Raw genomic sequence first — 22,015 nt, 5'->3', positions numbered from 1 at the left:
ACATTGTATCATCACCAAAGCATGTGTAAGAGAACTGCAGGAGATCAGGCCACCTGCTAGCCAATTCCTGCAATGCAGATCACTCTATTTGCTAGTCAAAGATGTGTAGGATTTGGCTGCATCCGACACACTCCCACGCAGTCTTATTCTGGAGCAGCCTTCTGCAACCTGGTGCCCTCCAGCTGTTTTAGACAGCAATGTCCATTATCCCTAACCATTGGCCATGATGGCTGGGACCAACAGGAGTTCAAGAACATATGGAGGACACCAGGTTGGAGAAGGCTGCCTTAAAGAACTAAAATTACTGCTTTATATAACCCAAGACTGAACTATGGTATTGAAAAGCAGGTGGAGGGCCAATTTACTGCACTCTGGGTCAAATGGAAACCTGAAGGACATGCTCCCAAGGGAAATGTTCTTCTCCAGCCATTTAAGTAGAGCTTGCACAAGTATTCAACTGGCTGACCTCTATATTTCTCGCTGGTCCCACTCCTGTTCCTTCAAGGGAAGCCAATATAAGCACTGTTGCATTTTCAAATCCATGCAGCAGCTAGCTCCTAAGAACACCTGCAGTAAAACTCAATGTCCTCAAAAATTCAGAAAGATGGGCAGAAACTTGTAGAAATCCCCATCCTGCTAGCATTGATGGTATAGTACAACAAGTATCACCTTTGCTGCTAAAGCAGCAGCAGCAGACACATCTAGGAACAGGAGGCTTGTATTGGAAGGAAAGCTGGAGTGAAGTCTAGCACAGAATGCTCATTAAACTCCCCCCCCCCATTATTTAAAGTCTTCCTCTGGCTGTTAATGTATTCCAATACCATAGTACAAACTCTGCATGAAGAGCCTCAGATGTCGTGGTTAGTCAATATATCCAGTCTGCCACAAGGGGGACACAAGCATTAAGAAAGCCATCTAATCCAAACTCGCACTGAATCCACCATTTCTGCCCACTCAATGCGTAGAACCGCTATCCACACCCATCCAACCCTAAAAAGCAATTGTTTGTGTTTGAAGGGAACATATTTCTTCAAGGAGGTCTTTCCCGCCTGCTCTCTTGAAAAAAAATTACTGATGCTGTCAGAATAAGATGAGTCATGGCTGAGTGTGCGTGTGAGTCAGCAACCTCCACTTCCTTGAGTTTCATTCATAAAAATATACATTTAAGCCACTGTGGAATGTGCCTGCCAAGTCTGTACAGCAAGTTCCAGGGCTAGAGACCTCATTTAGCAAAGGAGGAAATGACTGATGCTACTTAACCTCTCTCTGCTTCTTGGAGAGTGGGCTGCTAGCCTAAAACCAGAAAACGTTTGGCAGACTTGCTTAAAGAGAACTGGAATGGCTGCATGCAGGCATTGGACATTTGCAATATAAAATTTAGAGCAACTTAACATCTCCATCTGATTTTATAGAAAAGCATGCAGCAGCTTTAAGGACAACTGGAACAATCCTTTATGTGTCTTTTTGAAAGTAAGTCCCATTGAGACAATGGGGCTTGCTTCCAGGTAAGAAGGTATAGGACTTTTCAGGTTTGCAGTTGCAAGTTCACCGTCACAGTTGTTGGGGGAAACCCAATGCTATCATCAGCACAATGGCTACGCCCAGCACATGCTGTTGTTGTTGTTTAGTCGTGTCCAACTCTTCGTGACCCCATGGACCAGAGCACGCCAGGCACTCCTGTCCTCCACTGCCCCCCGCAGTTTGGTCAAAACGCCCAGCACATAGCTCCCCAATAAAATATTATGCATTGTCAGCGACATGCAAAAACCTTTAGGAGATGTACATCTATCACAATCCAGTGTCAACTAGATAAGCCACAACAAGAAACACCTTCTGCATAATCAGGCAGACAAAAGCAAAAACATTCACCATCAGATTAAAACAGACTAAAATTTAATGCTGAACCATTAAAATACTAAGGTGTTAAACGGCCTGGCATAAGAGGAAGGTCCTTGCCATTCACCAAAAAGCTTTATAGTGAGTGCTGGGTTAAGTTTCTTTAGGGAGAACATTCCACAAATGGGGAGCCATTACTAAAAAGCCTCTCTTTTGTGGCCACCCACCATGCTTCAGAATGAGGGGGCATTTCAAGGAGGGAGATCTTAGGGCACAGGTAGATACATATGAGAAGAGGTGTTCTCTTAGGTAGCTCTGTCAACTACCCTGTTGGCTTCATTCTCACCTACACAGGGTTGTAGAAAGAATCTCAAAGCCTATGTGCCATGACCCTCCACCCTTCCAAGAAGAGCATGACAGTAAGAGGAGATCTGCTGGATCAGGCCAAGGTCCATCAAATCTAGGATTCCCACAGTGGCCAACCAGATGCCCGTGGGAATCCAGAAATGCCTATAACTTCATCTGCAGATTTGAGCTCATGGGCACCCCAAGGTCTCCATTCCTGTTGCCATTTTTTTGGGGGGGGATTATAAAGGCCAGGTGTTTTTGACTGTATTGTTCTATGGCAGCATCGCAAGGAGGAACAAACAAACAAACAAACAAACAAACAAACAAACAAACAAACAAAAAACCCTCGCTGCAATTCTGGTTCCATGTTTTGGAAGGCTGCCTATGCCTATTAGGAGTGTTTCCAGTCAGCTGCTTCTGGCAGGGTTGCCCTACATTCAGCTCATACTTTGGTGGCTGGGGACAGTTTTGAGTCGTGGCGCCATCAGCTACTTCTAATGCTCTGGGGGTAGGATGGAAAGAGCAGCGCATTCTGCGCTCAGAAACACGATGGCATACCTGCCTCTGAATACTTAAAAGCTTTTAAAAAAAATTAGCAGCAGAAAAAATGTTGCCGTGTGCCAATATGCTTTAAAATGCTTAATAAGCATTTTATTAATTATGCCATTGCAGTGAGGTGGTTCTTCAGAACGGGAAACAAGTATTCGTTCCTTTGTCTTTAAACATCCCAGTTACAGAAAAGGGAATGAAAGACTCATGGCACACATCCTGCAATCCTAATGCTTCTGTCCAAGATACTGAATTGAGGCTTTTGAGCAGATCACAGCGCCATCTCTCCCCTAGCCCCCATCTGATACTTAACAATCTATACCTCAACCACTAATCTGATACTTTGCTTTCCCAAAACAGAAGCAAGAGCTACCCACATGAAACAGATGAGCAATCAATTATTTTAGTTTAGCTGTGTCGGGGCAGCAGTGTTGCTCTACCCCCTACCCCCAAAGTAAAATGAACAAAACAGCAAGAACCCACTGCAAAAAGGACAGGAGTCCCTGTCTGGCATTCAGTGTGACTCCAGAAGTTCCCCATCCAGACAATGGGGTGAATTATTCTACTTCTCACTTTTACAGGCTCAACTGACATCAATATTCCTAGGTCGTCTAAGTTCAGAGGTGATTTTGCACGTGCACGCATAAAATCTAACTTTGTATACTTCAGCATAGCTACCCATGTTCATATAAACCGCTTCTTTATTTTACAGTGGTCCCATCTCATTTCCAGAGCGACAGGCATAGGAAGGGCATAAAACAGAGCTTCAACATTATCAGAAACGAGAAACAGCCTGAAGTTATAGTAAAGTCAGGCAAGTGACAGGTCCTAGTAGTACTGCTTACTGCATTTGGAAAATCTCATTCTGTCTGTGAATGCTTGAAGACAGTCCAGAACACCTTACTGGCGGCAAAATACAGTGGTTACTTAAAACAAGCAAGGCCATATGAAACTGTCTGAAACTCACTCTGCAGGAATGCAAAATGCCACACTTGTAACACCACATCTATGCCAGCTAATAAAGAACAAGCCACTTCCTCTTACTCAGCTGTGGGCAAGAGGGAGAACACACTAGGAATACTTATAAAATGGAAACATAGTGTGAGGAAGAAGCCCAAATGATGCTTTGCTTAAAAATAGAATATGCCATGAAGAAACCCCCAAGGGACCAAAGATAGAAATACCTGCGAGCAGCACAGCCCTTGGGGTTTCCAATATAGTCCCAACAAGCTCCTCCATGCTGCATAAATAGCTGCCAGGCAAGACTAGGATCTGTTGCAGTTTCTCGGGGCCTCCAGATCCACAACACAGTTGCATATTACCCCATTTGGCCTCTGAATTCAGAGGGCCACCAAACAAGCTCAAATACAGGGATGCTGCATCCTCTATGTATCATAGCATTTTTTAACTTGGGGTTTCAACTAAGCTGAAATTAAGTATTTCCTGTTTCCTAGTTTGCAAGATACACATCACTTCCTGGGGAAAATAGGAAGAGTATACCAGCCTCCTGCTGACTGTACTGTAGAGGAGTAAGGATATTTGTGTGCACATGCACTCAAAGGTGAAAGGAACCAAAGGTTCAAAAGCAATAGCAATAGCAATAGGAAGCACCAATTAGAAACGTAACAGAACCACGTGGTTTCCATATACAGTGGTACCTCGGGTTAAATACTTAATTTGTTCCGGAGGTCCGTTCTTAACCTGAAACTGTTCTTAACCTGAAGCACCACTTTAGCTAATGGGGCATCCTGCTGCCGCCGCACCGCCAGAGCACGATTTCTGTTCTCATCCTGAAGTAAAGTTCTTAACCTGAAGCAGTATTTCTGGGTTAGCGGAGTCTGTAACCTGAAGCATATGTAACCCGAGGTACCACTGTACTATCTCTCCCTAACTAGAGAACCCAGTATTCAGGAACAGATTATGGATACAAAGCCTTTAGCTAGCTGCAGTGGTGTGCATCTTGTCTTAAAACAGAAACAGAGAAAGTACACGCCATTTCTTCCAGTAGAAGTGTTATTTCTCTTGAACAGAAAACAAAAACTTACTGATTTTTTGGGTCGGCCTCGAGGTTTCCTCCCAGGTGTCACAGCAGCTTTCTGGGCAGACAGAAGAGAAAGAGCAAAGCTTTAAGATAATGTAACAAGCCTTTGCCAGACACTCAGGCCTATTTCAGACCATTGTTTGAGTCTTTGGATCTTTTGCTTCTTTCTTAAATACCAACAGCAGTGCAGGTTTCATGTTAACAGCTGGTATTCCTCAGAGAGGAAGCCTTTTGCTGTAGAACAGGGACAAGGAACCTCTAATCCTCCAAATGCTGTTGAACTATAATTCCCACCATCCATACCAATGACCATGTTGCCCAGGGTTGAATGTTGTAGCTGAACTTCTGGAGGGCCACAAGAAGAAGAGAAGAAGAGTTTGGATTTGATATCCCACTTTATCACTACCCGAAGGAGTCTCAAAGCGGCTACCATTCTCTTTTCCCTTCCTCCCCCACAACAAACACTCTGTGAGGTGAGTGGGGCTGAGAGACTTCAGAGAAGTGTGACTGGCCCAAGGTCACCCAGCAGCTGCATGTGGAGGAGCGGAGACGCGAACCCGGTTCACCAGATTACGAGTCTACCTCTCTTAACCACTACACCACACTGGCTCTCCAAGTTTCCAATCCCTGCTCTAGAATATAAATGTGGTTATATAGTCCGATTCTGTTATTATTTCTGTTATTATTTTTAAAACCTTTTTTAAATTTTCAGAAGGTATACAAAATGCAAATGTCAAGAAACAACCAAAGGGATTCCCCAACTTTGAGAAAGAGGGTCATATAGTCCAATTCTGATTTAAGTGGAGAATCCTGTAAAAAAATCACCTTGTACAGTTGAAGTGTGAGTGGAGCAGGTGGGTGGGGGACACTGTGACCAGAGTAGAGCGGGGGAGAAGGCGGCACTTGGTTTGGGGGCCCTGGCAGTGTCTCTTTATATACCAGCCTCCCCCAACCTGGTGCCCTAAAGATGTGGGATTATAATTCGCATCATCTCTAACCACTAGCCACGCTGACTGAGGCTGATGGGGGTTGTAGTCCCAAACATCTGAAGGGCACCTGGTTGGGGAAGACTGGTGTGTAGACACACATAAACTGCACATTTGGCGACCTTCACAGCTGCCAAGGAAAATAAAAAACAAGACTCTTCAAATGTACTCAAAAAGGAGATATTACAAACACGCAAAATCTCATGAATTCTAAGTTAATCTCACAATCAGAGGATGTGACTCATGAGGGCTTGAACATTTGGGGCTGGCAGTTCTCTTGGCTTTTCCTTTTGGGGTCAGTGCCACAAGTCCATCCCTTGTCATCCCTTACCATCACAGCCATTTCCAAAAGGAGCCATCTGGGCTCCAGCCCCATGACTCAGAAGCATGCAGGATATGAGTCGCGTGTTTTCAAAACAGGTTTAAAACCAAAACATACACACACCCCATTCTTGGAAATTCGTGGAAGTATCTTTTCTCCCTGAATATCTTTTATTGGTGCTTGTTATACACAAAACCTTTAAGGGGCCAATGAAGAAGACTGATGTTTGATCCCTATCATCTTGGACGGACATTTTGACAGATGGTTCCCGGCTACAACAGTGAGAGAGAACCTGTGACTTTCTAGATGTTGTTGGGCTACAACTCCCATGATTCCCCTTTTTATATATAATTTTTATTAAATTTTCTGTTTTACATTTTAGAATATTCATTTAAAGAACCTTAAAATATCAATAACTTCCCTTCTTCTCTTTCCATGGTTCATTTTGCATATCATAAATCCCTGCATATTTTACATAATTAAACCATTCCGTATTCCATTATTACATCCATCAAAACTTGTTTACACTGTTGAATTTATCTTAATGCTGCCAACGTTTTCAAGTGTACACAATTCCCCCCCATATATTCAATAAACATTTTCCAATCTTCTTTAAACGTATGTTCTTCTTGTCCTCTTATTTTATATGTTAGGTCCACAAGCTGCGTATATTCCATCAGTTTAAGTTGCCATCCTGGGAACTCCCTCATTTTCCATTTTTGGCCTAACAAAACACTGGCCGCAGTAGTGGCATACCTAAATAATGATTCCTGATCTCTTACCATTCTGGCAGTGGCTGATGGAGTCCAGCAATATCCGGAAGGACACAGGTTCCCCAACCATCAGGTACAGCATCCCAAACCATTCCTAACCTACTGACAGCCTAACCATATTGTTCCACTTTTAACTAGTTGGGTAAACTGTGGCTGTGTGATTCAAAGTAGACAGGTGAGCATTACAATTCAGCACACCAAACACCTAAAGTCCCCAAGCATCTCTGTGGGACTAGCAGGATCAGTGTGGGTGACCAAAGAACAGGAGAGCGACTGTTTCGGAGACCTCTTGGGTACATCATTTGCATGACATGTCCTTCCTGTTCTGGTTCGGCGATACGAGGAGAAACCAGCTGTAGCGGAAGTGGTCTGAACAGGTGTTAAAGCAAGGCCACCAGGGCAGCCCGGTGTCAGTTTGCTCAAACCTCTGCAGCAGCCACTATAGGTCCAAAAAGGCCCAAGCAATGGTCTGAAAGGAGTTAGGTACCTGCAGAGCAATGCAAGTACCATCACATGATGTAGTAGGAAGCAACAAGAGCACCAAAAGCAGCTGCTTCAGTGCTGAAGTGGACTGCAAATCGGATGGTACCATTTAACCAACACAGTGAAGGAGGCATTCAAAGGCAACTAATGACAATATGAACCTATCAAGTAGTTTCTTCAAATCACTGAAATGTCGCTGCATCATGCCGCTGCAGAAGCAAGATCCCTAACTCCCTACTTGGAGTCAACTGACTATGCAAGAGTCTCCTTTACAAAGCCTACAAGTGAGAGGGGAGGAGGGAGCACAGCGGCTGTGGGGAGCCAGGTGCACAACAGGCAGGGGCAACTGTTTCCAGCATTTGCTGGATCCTCCCTTCCCTTTGCATTTATCACTGGAACAGATGGCGAAAGGGCTTGGGTTAAGCTGAGGTGTCCACTGAAATAACCTCTGCAGCCTGGCTGCCAATTCAGGACCAGGCATCTGCTGCTCAAAAGCAGCTGGACACTTAAAAAGATCCTTCTTGGTATCTACTTGTGGAAGGAGGGGGGAGGGAGGAAGAATAAGCTCTTTTGTGAATGAGTCCACTGTTTTGGATTTCATACACATACAAACAGCTGTCAAGTCACCAACTGTGGGGTCATTTGCTTACTATCTTCCCAACCCTCTCCCAGTTTCAACCACATGGGACCCAGTGGCATCAAGACTTTGCTCTCCACCAGCATGGAGAATGCGATGGCCAGGTGCCTGCGACACAGTATAACAACTGGGGCCAAGGTGTGAGGGGAGAACCCATCCCCACCCCTCGATTCCCATTAAAGTAAGCTTTCCCCATCTTCATCCTGCACAAGTGAATGGGGCATATCCCTTTCCGCTCTTTACGGCCATGCAAAATCCAGCTGCCAGGACAAATGGTCACAACAAACAAATGTCACCAGCTGTTCAGCTAATTCAAAAAGCTTCTGCACACAATAGCTGAGATTTGGATGTATGCAAGATGCTGGTATTCCTTTCCCCACAAATCCAACATCCTAGGCCTCTTTTTCGAATTAAGTTTTCAAGTCTGACACAGGGCCAAATGTATGGTCTCTAGTCTCAATGTTTGCAGAGACAAGCATTTACAAGGGAGGACTGAGTGCTCAAACACTCTTGCATCTACGGAGTCTTCTCTTTTAAGGCCCCCTCCATTCCCAAGAAGAGTTAAAAACTGATTTTTGGGGGGGGGGGACTTCAGAGGAGAGTCAGTGGGCAGCTGGAGAGGAGTAAATACTCCACTTCTGATTCTGCCTGCAAATGTTCCCTTTTGTTAGGTGTTGGAAGGACTGGCCAGGCTTAGAACCCAACTTTCCTCTTCCAACAAGTTTGGTTTGCTCTTAAAACTTCAGGGGATTATATTTTAGTTCAAATGCCCAAACTGAACAGATTAGAAAACATCCCCCGCAAAAGGACAATAAGCAAGAAACCATGGGGGGGGGAATCCAGAATGAAAACGATGGCATAACTTTATTAGAACTACAGCTCACCACTTTGCTATTGTTAGTAGGTCCTAATAAAAGGTATCTCAATAAAACAAGTGTGGGGAGTATTCCACTGACTCTTCCTGTGACTGGCTCATTCTTCCATTGAAAAGGATTTGTTCTTTTTGTGTGTGTCCAGGCAGAACTCCAGATGCAGCCTTAAGAGTCATCTTCAGTTGGGCAGTATAGAAAAGAAGAGTACATGCGGGTGGAAAGGAACTCAAATTTGCTGCCCAGCCTCGAGAATACCTACCCTTCCCTTTGAAGTGGCCTTATTTTTGCTCCCCTTTGGTCTACCGCGTGGTCTCTTGGGTGTTGGTGCCTCAGTGGGTTCTTGCTATAGAAAGAAATAACATTATAGTCAGCAGCCGGCCAATAAAGAGCAGATATGCCTGCACATCGTCCCAGGCAGATTAAGTTCCTTCTGATTCCTTCCCAGAAGCTTCAGTGACCGAAGTAAGAAATCCCACAAAACTACAGCAAAGGTTTTTTTGTTGTTGTTTTTTAAACAAGTGTGACATCTACTGGAAAATCACTACAGAGTAATTTCTGGTATTAGCTCATCTCGTTAACAGCTGGAAATGATGCAAAGCTTCACGTTAAAGTGTTAACGCCATACCTACATATCAGTCTTGGTTTAGGCAAAGAATGTGCCCCATAGTGCTTGAAGCACAGTGCTGGAAGATGCCCCACTGATGATTGCCTGCACACCTTCAGTAGTGTAGGACACACAGATTTTCCTCTCTGTACACTGACCAAGTTGGTGTTTTGCAATGCAGTGGGCACAGCCTTGGATTGCAGAGCTGTTTGCTCTGGGGCCTGTATTTCTTCAGAGTTCTCACAATGCATGGTGAAAGGCAAAGATCCACTCAGACTGCATGATGAATTGGTCACAAGACACATGCACAAGCTTCGTAACTCTTTTGACACAGAAGGCATTGCCCCTTAAAAAAAACCAACAACTTGGTAGAACTTTTTTGAATGGGAAGTAGTAGAGGGTGGAAAGAGACAAGCTGCTTTTCTATACAAGCCATGAGATCTTAAGACAAAATCCTTTTCTGTGAGATCAGGAGTGTACATTTATTACTTTAGGCACCCACCCCAATGCACAAAAGCACAGCCTGGACACCTGGAGATTCATTTGTATATTGAGAATTATATCAATTCTGTCAAGTTAAGCTTCACACAGCTACTGTTTTTAATTTCCCTGTCACATTCCATTTATAGCTGCGGCTAATAGCCAATCAGTAATACACCAGCAGGCCTGTCTTCTGCTTCCCAGGAGTAACAGTCTCATTCAGAGAGTTCAGGCAGATGCAGGGTGGATAAAAATCAATGTTCTTTTTTTTATTTAAATCATTTTTTTAAAATTTACATTGGATTTTTAAAATAAAATGCTTTTGGAGGAAAAAATCTTTCTAGTTTTCTATTTAAGTTACATTATAGTCCAAAGGCTATTCAACAGGAACTAAGGATTTGTTTTAAGTTTTTCCTGTGTGCTAAAACTCAGGCTAAGTTGTTTTTTTTTTAATTGTTTAACCACATCAGTTAACAAACATGGATACATATGTTATAATGTTATTGTTTTAGTTAAATAAATTGTATAAATAGTTATTAAGGAAATGATTATTTTTCTCCTTCCAACAAAATACAGCAGAAAAGTTGTCAAAAAAATAAACACTTAACTTATTAAACCTCACAATAATAATTATCTGTCTATGTATTTCTAATAATATAACCAAATCAGTATTTTTTATATAACTGTAAAAACTGCTCTGGAAATTTATTATTCCAAAAATGAAACCTTCATCTGGTTGTAAATATTAGGATTATACAAGCAAGTCTTTCTGTAAAAAAATTGTTTTAAATCAAGTCTTACTGACTAGTGATTTAAATTGTGATTTAAATCAATCTGATCTAAATCAAATCCACCCTGGGCAGATAGGAGGAGGAAGATGGCACTGCTGCCTCTGACCAGCTAATAGAAATGCCAGATGTAGCAGCTAGGTTTTGGTTTTACTTCTTCCACATATGACCCACAGTAACAGAGGTCAGGACCCGATATTAAGATGGAAGAAACCACAAAAAGATTTCTATTTCACGTCTATCAGAAAATAAATATATTAGAATATGGAGAAAACAGCAGACGCACAGGAGAATCGAGAAGACATCAACTCAGTGTTAAAGAGTATCACCACTCAAAGTCAAAATTATGTTTAAGCTCCTGTGGCAAGTAATCAGTTTGATGGGAAAATATTGGCAATTCTTTCAACCCAGCCTTATTTTAACTCCAGCTACATACAAAAGTTACTCATGGGGCCAATGCAAGGATGAGGGACCTGTGGCCCTCCAGATGTTGGACCAAAGCTCTCATCACCCCTGACCATTGGCACATTGGAATACATTATTTTAATATGTTGTGAGCTGCCTTGGGAGGATTAGCCATGAAAAGAGGTAAACTAAAATCAAAGTGAAGAAATGAAATGCTGGAAAATGCTGTTGGGAGTTGAGTCTGGCACCATCTGGAGTGACACCATCACCCCAGCCCTAATGGAACCCAGTTCTAGAAGCATCTATACATCTAGACACCCTTTCAAACATACTGCAGTGAAAAGGCTACTGCCATAACTGAGTAACAACTTGCTCACTTCCAATGACTGATAAGTTACCTGACACACATAGCACAACAGGCTTGGAGGAGGCAGGAAGGATCACAGTCATACAGGTGGCACATTTCTTAGAACGTAAGAAAACTAGTCCTTTTCACCACTAGAAAGCAGGCATAAAAAGGTACTGCGGGGCAGGCTTTATATGCCACTGCAGGCGGCACTGACACCAATCAACAATACCCATCAAGAAACCACAGAAAAGGAAGTCAAGAGGGACAGAGGACAGTGAGCTCAAAGCACAGAATGATGACCTGAAATGATGAAGGCTTGTGGCAGAAAGATTCCTTCAGTTAGAACCTGGTCTTTTTAAGACTCACATAACAGGGGATCATGCAACTCAACACCTTGAGGAGCTCCAGAGCTGAAGCCATCTCTACAGGGAAACTCAATTTTCCCTAGGATAAGAATAGTTACGGTAAAGGGAGGGGGGAACCCTGCGGGGATGCAGAAGGCACACAAGAGTAGCAATATCAATTGCAGGTAGGCCAGCTATCATTTTGTGGCTCAGAAGTCTTTGACTACATGGTCAGGGAGGACAACATTATGATGCTTGCAGAGCACCAAAGGATCCCCAGAGCGTGAGATTCTTTCAGGCAGTCATGTCCAAGGTGGAGGGGGGTGGGAGAGAAGTCACTACTTTGATTATTGCCAACATCAGGCAAATCTGCCCTTCTCCCCAGAGGACAATAAAAAGCTGGTGTCCTATTGATCTCCTGCCTCATACCGTATCAAGAACTTTCCTTTACATGGTAGTAGTGCTCCTCCACATTACCCTTTTACCATGTTTTAGCTTTTTCTAGCCGTAGTCAATGAGAAGTGATAAAGCACAGCTTGCAAAACGTGAAGGAAAGCTTTCCACAAACCTGAGGCTTCTTCCTGGGCCGCCCTCGTCCTCTCTTCTCAGTTACATCCTTGTCCTGTTTGGCAGCCAGGGGCTGGCTCGATTTTGCACTGGATTCACTCATCTTCATTCTTTTAAAAGGCAGAAATAAAAATAAAAGTTAAGTTACAGTAGGTGAAAACTCCCACAATGTAGACCAGTTGTACTCTCGGGACCAATCTAGTCTCCAAATATTGGCCTGGCAACTGAAAGTAGATTTTGTCACACGAACTGGCCACCTCAGGATCATCAGACTGTTATTTATATTAAAACTGGCATCATCTAATAGCAAGGGCCCCACTGTTGAAGCCTATGCACTCTGACACAGCTGAGACCTTGTATAGAAAAATCCAAGGAGATTAAGTGTAGACTTTACAATGTGAACACAGTCCCCCCCCCCTTTATGAGTAAAACAGCAAGTAGTATTTTTATTACACTGATCAAAAAACTGATAGACCACCAGTATCAGATAAAGTTGGGGAAGGAAGGCAGCTCAGTAGCAGAGTGCATGCCTTGCATGCAAAAGGTTTCAAGTTAAATCCCTGTCCTTTCTAGGTAGGGCTGGGGGGAAAACTCCTGTCTGAAACTCCAGAGAGCCACTGCCAGGCAGTGCAGATCATACTGAGCTAGATAAAAGGTAAAGGTAAAGGGACCCCTGACCATTAGGTCCAGTCGTGACCGACTCTGGGGTTGGGGCGCTCATCTCGCTTTATTGGCTGAGGGAGCCGGCGTTTGTCCGCAGACAGCTGTCATGTGGCCAGCATGACAAAGCCGCTTCTGGCGAACCAGAGCAGCACACGGAAATGCCGTTTACCTTCCCGCCGGAGCGGTACCTATTTATCTACTTGCACTTTGACGTGCTTTCGAACTGCTAGGTTGGCAGGAGCAGGGACCGAGCAACGGGAGCTCAACCCGTCACGGGGATTCGAACCACCGACCATCTGATCAGCAAGACCTAGTCTCTGTGGTTTAACCCACAGCGCCACCCGCGTCCCCTGAGCTAGATAAACCAATGGTCTAATTTAGTAAAAGGCAGCTTCCCATGCTCCAGAATCTGGATATGTGGGTCAAATGTTTTATAGAAAGAAATTGGAGCTCTAGAACAGGCCTGCATGACTCCAGACCCATGGACAGATATGGATCTTAGGGAATTCTAGTTGTCTGCAACTTCCTTACACCTCTCCGTGACACCTTCTGTGGCTCTCATATGCCCATTAACAGCAGGGAGTGGGGAAATGCTTGAATCACCTTTCCTTCCCTTTAATTCAAAGGCATATGGTAGCACTGCCCTGTTTTGCCAACCAGCTGCAGCTAGGTTCCCATGATCGAGAGCCTGCCTCCATCAGAGAGGCAGTTCACGTTACATTTCTTGGGACTCATCTTAAAATGTAGTGCATGAAGTAGTCGAACATGTCTGCAAACACACCATACCACTAGATACAAGATCCAGGACTGGTTACAACTCCCTTGACTGTAAACCTGGGTTTGCTACCAGTGGAAACATCTGGACTGGAGGATTGAATTACTTATGGGCAGCTGTAAAGTTCAGTAGAAGACAGAACAGAAAAGCACTTGAAGTCTAAAGGAAGAAAGCAGGGGTAGATAGGGATATAGAGAGACCTGTGGTAGCGTAAAAAAATAAGAAAAAGTGATAGGATAGGTAGAAAAGAGGAAGTTAAATAGATCTGGGAATAGAAAGGAGAGAATATGCTATAAGGAGCAGAGGAAAAGGCTAAGAGTGGGCTAAAAAGAAAATATGAGGTTACAAGATGACAAAATTCCTTGTTCCGTTCACGCAGAAGGGATCCACAGAGTCGTTTGAGTTATGTGCATTCATCCTTCCATCTCTGCCCACAAATATAATTATTATTACTAATAGCTCATGATATCTTGAGAAAGCAATCAGTGACACTCCAGCCATCAACAGGATAATCTCAAGTTTCATGGTCACAACATTACCTTCACAGCTTCCCTCAGCAGTCTGTGCCTCCTTCCTTACCACCATTGTCTTACACTGGAACAATGGGCTCCCATGAGTAATACCAGTAAATATTGTGGAAGCAGGCAATTACGATGGGGATTCACAACGCTCTTTGGAACAATGACCCTTCTCTGTATTCAGCTTCTTAGTTTCTTTACAAAGCAGTGATGGGGAACCTGTGTGCCTCCAGATGTTGACGGACTGCAACCCCCATAATAACCCTAACAATTGGCCAGACTGGCTGGAGCCTCAACAATATCTGGAGGCCCCCATGTTCCCAACCTCTGATGTAATGCAAGACTCACCTCTACATAACGCACCCTAATGCAGCAAGACCCCTTGTTTCAAAGGAAGCACTCAGATTTGGAATTGCTTGTCACAGTAAGGAAGTGCTCTAAACTGGAGGTCAGTTCTGCACCCATGCTTGTGCCTTTTAGATTAAGATTAGGAACACTTTTTACTGATGATCTCAGGGAACAACTAGTACTAATGAGGGAGCTGGATGACAAGGAATTGATGAGTGTCCCCTTTTCAACCCTAGAGTTAGTTGGTCCTAATAAAATTGAAGGAAGAGTCAGGCACAAGGCAGGGCTGCTATTTTGAACTAGCCTAGGCTTATTTTTCTCTTGAAGGCCAGACCCATGCATACACTGTGCCCACTATCACCATGGCAACACCACCTTGCTCTGGGTGGGGCAGGAGTCATACAGAGTTTATTGTGCCCCTGGAAGGAATGAGAAGAGGAAATTATCATGAGATTACTTTTTTGTGTGCTGTAGAGCTAACAGCTTGGGGTAGGGAAGAGAAGATATTTATTGGGGAAAAGATTTAAACCCTAGTCCCCCAAGTGCTCCACTCATAGCCTCCGATTTATGATAACAATGAATGTGTCAGGATACAGATCTAGTCATAGGCTTGTGTGTCATTTGGCCCTTAAGCACTCTTCCCCCATCAACTACCTCCCCCTCACCTCAAGAGCAGTCAGGATCAAACAGGGAACACAAATAGGGCCACAGAAATATTGACTACCTGCCTAGCAGTTGCCATGGTGACCCCTTGGACCAGGAGTCACTACACAGCAACTCCCACACAACAAATACCACTGCGCCAATCTGAAATGCTACTGGAGGAAGCACCACCCTGCTTCCAGTTCTAGAAGACTGGCACCCCCAACTTCACATTTAGTACTTGGCTGGCTGGACAATCTCATTACCCAGAGGTGGTTTCTGGGCAACTGAAGTGCAGTACCTGAACAAAAAAAGAGAGTAAACATGGAATTCTTCTATGGACCAGAATAGATAGAACAGCATTATATTCTCTATTCTAATAGCATAGAGAAATTCCCAGCATTTGTACACATTTTGAGCCCAGGTGTGCTTATCTAGTTGCAGGCATACAGATTCTCAGAAGAAAGGAGAAAAACACAAAGTGGCAGCAGTTCAGAATGGCAGCCTCCATCATCTTGCTAGAAAAGCCTTATAGAAATACTCTGCTATGGCAGAGGAAACCCAAACCAGATGAGAGGGCTGTGATGACCAAGGAGAGTTAGGGCTCTTGGTATGCAGTGGTAAAAGATTTATAGGGGGCGAGAGATTTATAGCAACTGCAGGAAAGGGCTGGGCCAGACCCGAGATCCAGCCACAAAGGAACACATAAACTCGGCTGTGCCAAACAAAGGCTGTGTTGTGTATCACCTCCTTTTATTGCTACAGCAAACATGTAAAGAACTCAAGTCATATAATAAAAAATACACTAGAGAAATGGAACCCATGGCCCTGCAGATGTTGTTGGACTACAACTGCTGCCAGCCCTGACCACTGGCCAGGCTGGTTGGGGTTGATGGGAGTTGTTATCTAGAGGGCCACAGGCCTTACATAAATCAGAGTTTATGTCTTCAGTTGATGCTTAGTCTACAGCAAGGGCAACATGAGATGGGTTCTCCTCATGTGAAGGTTTGAAGAATGTGACTATTAAATCTATGAACTTTTGAACAGGATTCACAAACCCAGGTAAAGCTGTACAGTGGTACCTCGGTTTAAGAACAGTCCAGTTTAAGAACGATTTGGTTTACAAACTCCGCAAAACCGGAAAGTGTGTCTCGGTTTGAGAACTTTACCTCGGTCTAAAATGGAATCTGAACGGTGGAAGGGCATCGGCGGGCAGGAGGTCTCATTAGGGAAAGTGCGCCTCAGTTTAAGAACAGTTTTGGTTTAAGAACGGACTTCTGGAACGGATTAAGTTCATAAACTGAGGTACCACTGTATTGCCATTCATTCATTCATTCAAAGCTGTATTGCACTTTCCAAACTCCACCTGTAGCTGTCTATGGAAGACCAACATTTACATTTTGACTCTTATTCCCAAGTGTATAGCAAGCAGATAAAAAGGCTCCAACTATGGTAAGGCTAAGATTATGTTAACGAAACCGTCCTCACAGCTTGTAAACTAAAACGTTGACAGAGGTCCATTTTCTGACCAACGTTACATTTATTTTTAAACTGCAGAAAAATCCTAATCTGCCCATTATAAGGGCTTTTACAAGGCTGCTAAGTGTTATTTCAGGATTTGGAATTGGCAGCTTGCAGGATGTAGATATTTCTAGGAATAATGTTTAAAAATAAAAATCTACCCTTGACAGACACACAAACATTGAACACATAGTCTTTTTACAAATATGTAAATTGACTCATGTTCAGTTATGGAAGTGACTCATGAGTTTAAAAACATCCTCAAGATTGTTGTGTGTGGGGTTTTTGTTTTTTTTAACGAAAAGCAACAGACTCATATAAACACTCTTTTAAAACTTTAAATATTTAAAAGGCACTTTATGACTGCAATTCTATGAAACCTTATTATGGAGTAAGTCCTACTGAAATTAGTGGGACACTTTTGAGTAAGCTAGTTCAGGGTTGCACTTAAAGTATTTGCTTTTAGAAACTCAAATATGTCAAGAACATTGCAGTTATGAGTTTCAGTGCAGATAAATAGATCTGCTCATCAGAGACTAAACCACTGCCATCAGATCACATTCTGGAAGCATCAATACATCTTTGAGGAAGATTGCACACCTTCCTTGCAGGAAATGTTGCTGGTCCTATAAAATAGGTTTCTCCACAGTAGGAAACTCTTGTAGAAGACTGGGCAAATATGGTCTCTTTTTGCTGCAACACTCAGCCCTGATCCTCTATCTACTGCCCACAAAGATTCCCTTCCTAGTACAGAAGAAGAGACTCTCACAAAACTGAAGTATGCAGCTACAGTGTCTTGACACTCTACATGTATTCTGAATAGAAGTGCAGATTGGAGAGTGGGGTGGGGGGGAACCCGGACAACTACAGTGGTACCTTGGTTCTCAAACCTAATCTGTTCTGGAAGTCTGTTCCGAAACCAAAGCGTTCCAAAACCAAAGCACGCTTTCCCATAGAAAATAATGCAAAATGGATTAATCTGTTCCAGACTTTTAAAAACAACCCCCAAAACAGCAATTTAACATGAATTTTACTATCTAACGAGACCATTGATCCATAACATGAAAGCAATAAAGAATGTACTGCAGTCACACAATCAGTCAATCAGTAGCTAAACTGGGTTCCACAATGTCACAAAAACAAAACAAAAAAGCTGCAAAAACAATACGCAAAATAAATAGCAAAAGCAGACAGACCTCAGCGTAACACTCAAAACGGAGCATGTTCGGCTTCCAAAAAAAAACTTTGCAAACTGGGACACTTCTGGGTTTGCAGTGTTTGGGTTCCAAATTGTTTGAGTACCAAGGCATTTGAGAACCAAGGTACCACTGTAACAAGATATATGGGGCATACAAGCTGGACATAGAAATACAGTGATGAAGTTTATCCAAGAAAATAAACTCTGGTCTTTTGTGAACCTCTCCTGTAAGGAGTATGTGGTCTGAAGATTTTGTCAGTTCTTAATGAGAACATAACTATATTTATTACAACTATCATAATTGGCTTTTAATATTTTATAAATCCAAATAACATATTTGTCAACAGAAAAATAAATGTAATAGGGAGAGCGTTCTAGTGTCACGCTACCACCACAGAAAAGGCCTTGTCTCTTGTGCTCACAGTAACAAATTTCCTGAAATGATCAAAGTATATGCACAAGTACTAAGAACTCCAGACCCTCCAAGTGTCCCTATTTTCCAGGGGCTGATTTAGAGAAGCCAAATGGTATAATTATCATTATGAAATGGGATGTCCCTATTTTCATTGGAGAAATGTTGGAGGGTATGCAACTCTGATGGTAATTTCATTTGCAGAGAATCCATTTGTTTGTGTATATGTCTGTCTAGTGCCCATGTGATTCAGATAGAACTACAACTTCACTGCCCAGCAATATTTTCAGTTAGTCAGTTAAAATAAGCTGGTACAAATAACTGAAAGTGAAGTGTTATCCAGATTTCTAGCATGACATGCTCAAATCAGTTATTGAGTTGAACTGCAAAAGCTAGTGCTATTCCGATTTGTTTCATATATGTAATTCTCTAGTAGAGAAAGAAATGACTCATTTAAAGTTAGATCATCCAGTTGCCTCTAGAACTTTGTTTCCTATCAGAAACAGGACAGTAAGCTCTCTAATTTCTACCTTAGTGGGTCTACATCACACTTGGCATCTCAACAACCACAATTGTCCATGGGGTATAGACTAACAACTGGATTAGTAAGACTGGGGTGGCTCAATTGGTATAGCATGGGACATTTAATATCAGAGACGTGGTCTTGAGACCCATGCTGGGCAAAAGATTCCTTCATTGCAGGGGGTTGGACTAGATGCCCCTTGTGGTCCCTTCTGATTCTACGATTATATGACTTGGTACAATGATTATTTATTTATTTATTTCTGCACAACAATACCAATATGCCAATTCTGTATTAACAGCACCCCACAAATAGAGTTGCCTTTGGGACCACAAGCAAACCACAGACCTGTTTTCAACATGGACTGCTGTCAGCATGCCTCCCACCAAATTTAGGATTACATTTCTTTTATAAAATTGCCCCTTTAAAAAAAGACAAAGAAGGTGCTAGTGCCAGGTCACATCATCCTCTTATCCACAAATCTCTGCATCCCTGGAGGCCAGACAGAGAGCCACCTCCGCTCCAAAGGAAGTTAAAATGCCAGCAGCAGCCACAACCTGCCACCCTAAGGAACAACAGTCCTCTGTTGTTCTTCCAACACACAAACCTGCCGATTCCACTCCCAGGTTCCCACGCCCCCTGGATGTGGTAATAGTTCACTTGCGCCATTAACTACTTTGCTTCTTTCTGCTGAACAGCCAAAATAAGTTTTGAAAGGCAAATGGTTGCTTAAACCCAGAACTCTTCAAGCCCAAGATGGCTGGCCCGATTCCAAACAGCGTGGCGTCCCGGGGACATCTCCTAAGGGATGGATCCGTTTCTTACAACACACACACACACACACAAACACAACAAAAACCGAGAACTTGAAGAGCCTGTTTGATTGAGGAGGGCAGGAGGTTTTCCAAGGGGATTCTTTGAAGCCCCGGATGATGGGCTTTCAAAAGCAAAGCAATTTACTCTGCTTTTAAACTAGCGCAATAAAAGGAAGTGATAAGGGGTGGTGAGGAGTTTGAAGAAAGGGTAACAACCCGAGACTTTAGGCGTCCTGCAGAGATCATAAATCCAGCCCCAGGAAGCCTAGATTCCATAGGTGGTCCCCCTCGTCAAAAAGGAAGCATCGGGTAAAGAATTCCTTTAAACTGTGCAGGAGGCATTCTAGGGCAGGAAAGGGAGAGAGGGAGGCTGAGCTACAACAGTTACGGCTCCTCCACCCCCGTTTCTGATATCAAACATGTCTTAAAGTGAAAGGATAGTTGGGAGGGGGGAGCACCCACAAAATCTCCAAGAGTTAGATGCAATGCTGAACTTTCCTCTCTCTCCACTGCCTCCTCCCCACGGTTTAACCTCACTTGAACTATGAGTTAGCCAAGCAGCAGTATTAAGCCGGCCGGTCACACCGCTTTAATACTGGGCGCATTTTAAAAATTCTACTTTCTCCAGTATTTCCAAAGTGAGCAATCCACCGACTAAGATAGGCAGATACAGCAAGAGCATGCAATTAAAAGAGAGAGAGACGAGTGCCACCTTGCACCGAACTGAAGTCACACACATTTCATGGGCAGGAGAAGCGTGGAAACCCAACAATAGCAAACCAGTTGCTCAGGAATGCAAGCCAGGAAACTATATAGGCTATACAGTACAACGCCTTTTTATAAAAGAGAGAGAGAGGGAAGCAACTCCACCAAGCAGAAAGCGTAATCAAACCTACCAGCCGTTTTTTGACACTTGCAATATTACCGCTCTGATTATCATCCCGATTCTCTTTAAATGGAAAGGAATAGCCTGGGATCTGCCCCTTTAAACAAGAGCGGAAGGGGGTGTTTCTAGTTAGCTCAATGCACTACCTGCTATTTGCACACACACACAATTTCCAGATCTGCATGTCTATTGGAAGAAATATATTGCAAGAAAAGAAAGAAAAATTATTAAGTGGAGGAAAGTAGTGTCGCGCGATTTGAAAACGAAACAGCCCCGCGTGCGAGAAAGAGGAGGGGGGCAGGGCAACCTGAAACACCAGCCGCCACAGCGGAGCGGAGCCTTGCAGAAGCGAGCAAGTTGGGAGAGACAACCCGGAGCCGAGCGCAACCTTCCAGGCAAAGCATTTCCAACCTTCACCTCCTCTCTTTCCGCACTGAGCCGGGGTGGGGGGTGGGGAGGCGGGAGAAATCCCATCCATCACACCGAGACCCGCGTCAAGCCACCCACCCCCGAAAGAAAACAGAACCAAGTGGGATTTCGTATTAAAGGCAGGAGTGCTTCGCACCCCGCCATCTCAAAAAGACAAGGCCACTTTGCCTCTCCCAACCCAGCAAGCTTTGCCAAGAATCCCCCCGCTACTTACATATCCCTCCTCCACTCGCAATGCACGATGAGAATAAAAGGCAGGAGGGTGCATTATTCCGCATGCCTTACTTGCTTCCTATTGCAAATTCCGAGCACACACATTTTTCATTTTTTTTTGTAAATTAAAAATGACTTTGCAAAACGCAGTTATAAATTTTGCAAATGCTAATAAAATAAACGCAAACTTTTTCCCCCCTTTAGAAATCAGAAACTTACAATTGCTCTTATTCGCGAATCTGTGTGTGTTTTTCCTTGTGTGTTGTGATGAAATTAAAATAAACCCCCCTTCTGGCTGCTGATGGTTGCAAATGCAGATCTGAAGCAGAAGGCAGAGAGACTCGCACGGGGGGGGGGAGATAAAGAGAGAGAGCGCGAGAGCAGACAGGCCCCCTCTTATTTATATAAATTTAAAAAAATTGTTCTAAGAGGAAGGAAGCTGGGTCAAAATCATTTGCAGAATTTAAAAAAAAAATGAAAAAAGGAAGGGGAGGGGGGGAAAAATACCCCTCTAAGTCTCACTGGAGAGAATCCAGAAGCTAAAAATAGCAAAATCACACTCCAAATTAAATAAGGGCAGGCTGGCTAAGGGGAGCTTAGCCCTTCCAATGGAAGAGGAGAGAGAGAGAAGAGAGGAGAGAGAGAGAGGAGAGAGAGAGGGTAAAGGGGAGGGGGCGGAGCCACTCGG

At 43.5% G+C, this 22,015-nt stretch overlaps 1 protein-coding gene across 7 annotated transcripts in view; it reads right to left on the bottom strand.

Moving 5' to 3' along the window:
- The window catches only part of HMGA1 (high mobility group AT-hook 1), a 24,624-nt gene extending 2,609 nt beyond the window's left edge, over positions 1 to 22,015 (bottom strand). Inside the window, exons 1-5 of one of the 7 annotated variants that reach the window (XM_083618089.1) lie at positions 21,547 to 21,968; positions 20,696 to 20,782; positions 12,386 to 12,494; positions 9,107 to 9,190; positions 4,779 to 4,829 (exon numbers count right to left, since the gene is read on the bottom strand). In XM_083618089.1, the coding sequence (XP_083474215.1) occupies positions 4,779 to 4,829; positions 9,107 to 9,190; positions 12,386 to 12,493 (243 nt within the window). In that variant the 5' untranslated portion in view covers position 12,494; positions 20,696 to 20,782; positions 21,547 to 21,968. Of the gene's footprint in view, positions 1 to 4,778; positions 4,830 to 9,106; positions 9,191 to 12,385; positions 12,495 to 13,833; positions 15,645 to 20,695; positions 20,783 to 20,992; positions 21,132 to 21,546 lie in introns of those variants that run through there. The other 6 variants (XM_083618093.1, XM_083618088.1, XM_083618090.1 and 3 more) reach the window with 6 other exon arrangements.

Source organism: Podarcis filfolensis (assembly GCF_964270895.1).
Source record: "Podarcis filfolensis genome assembly, chromosome: 6".
Taxonomy (NCBI): domain Eukaryota; kingdom Metazoa; phylum Chordata; class Lepidosauria; order Squamata; family Lacertidae; genus Podarcis; species Podarcis filfolensis.
Note: the sequence above shows the minus strand (reverse complement) of the source record. Positions and strands in the feature narration are given on the sequence as shown.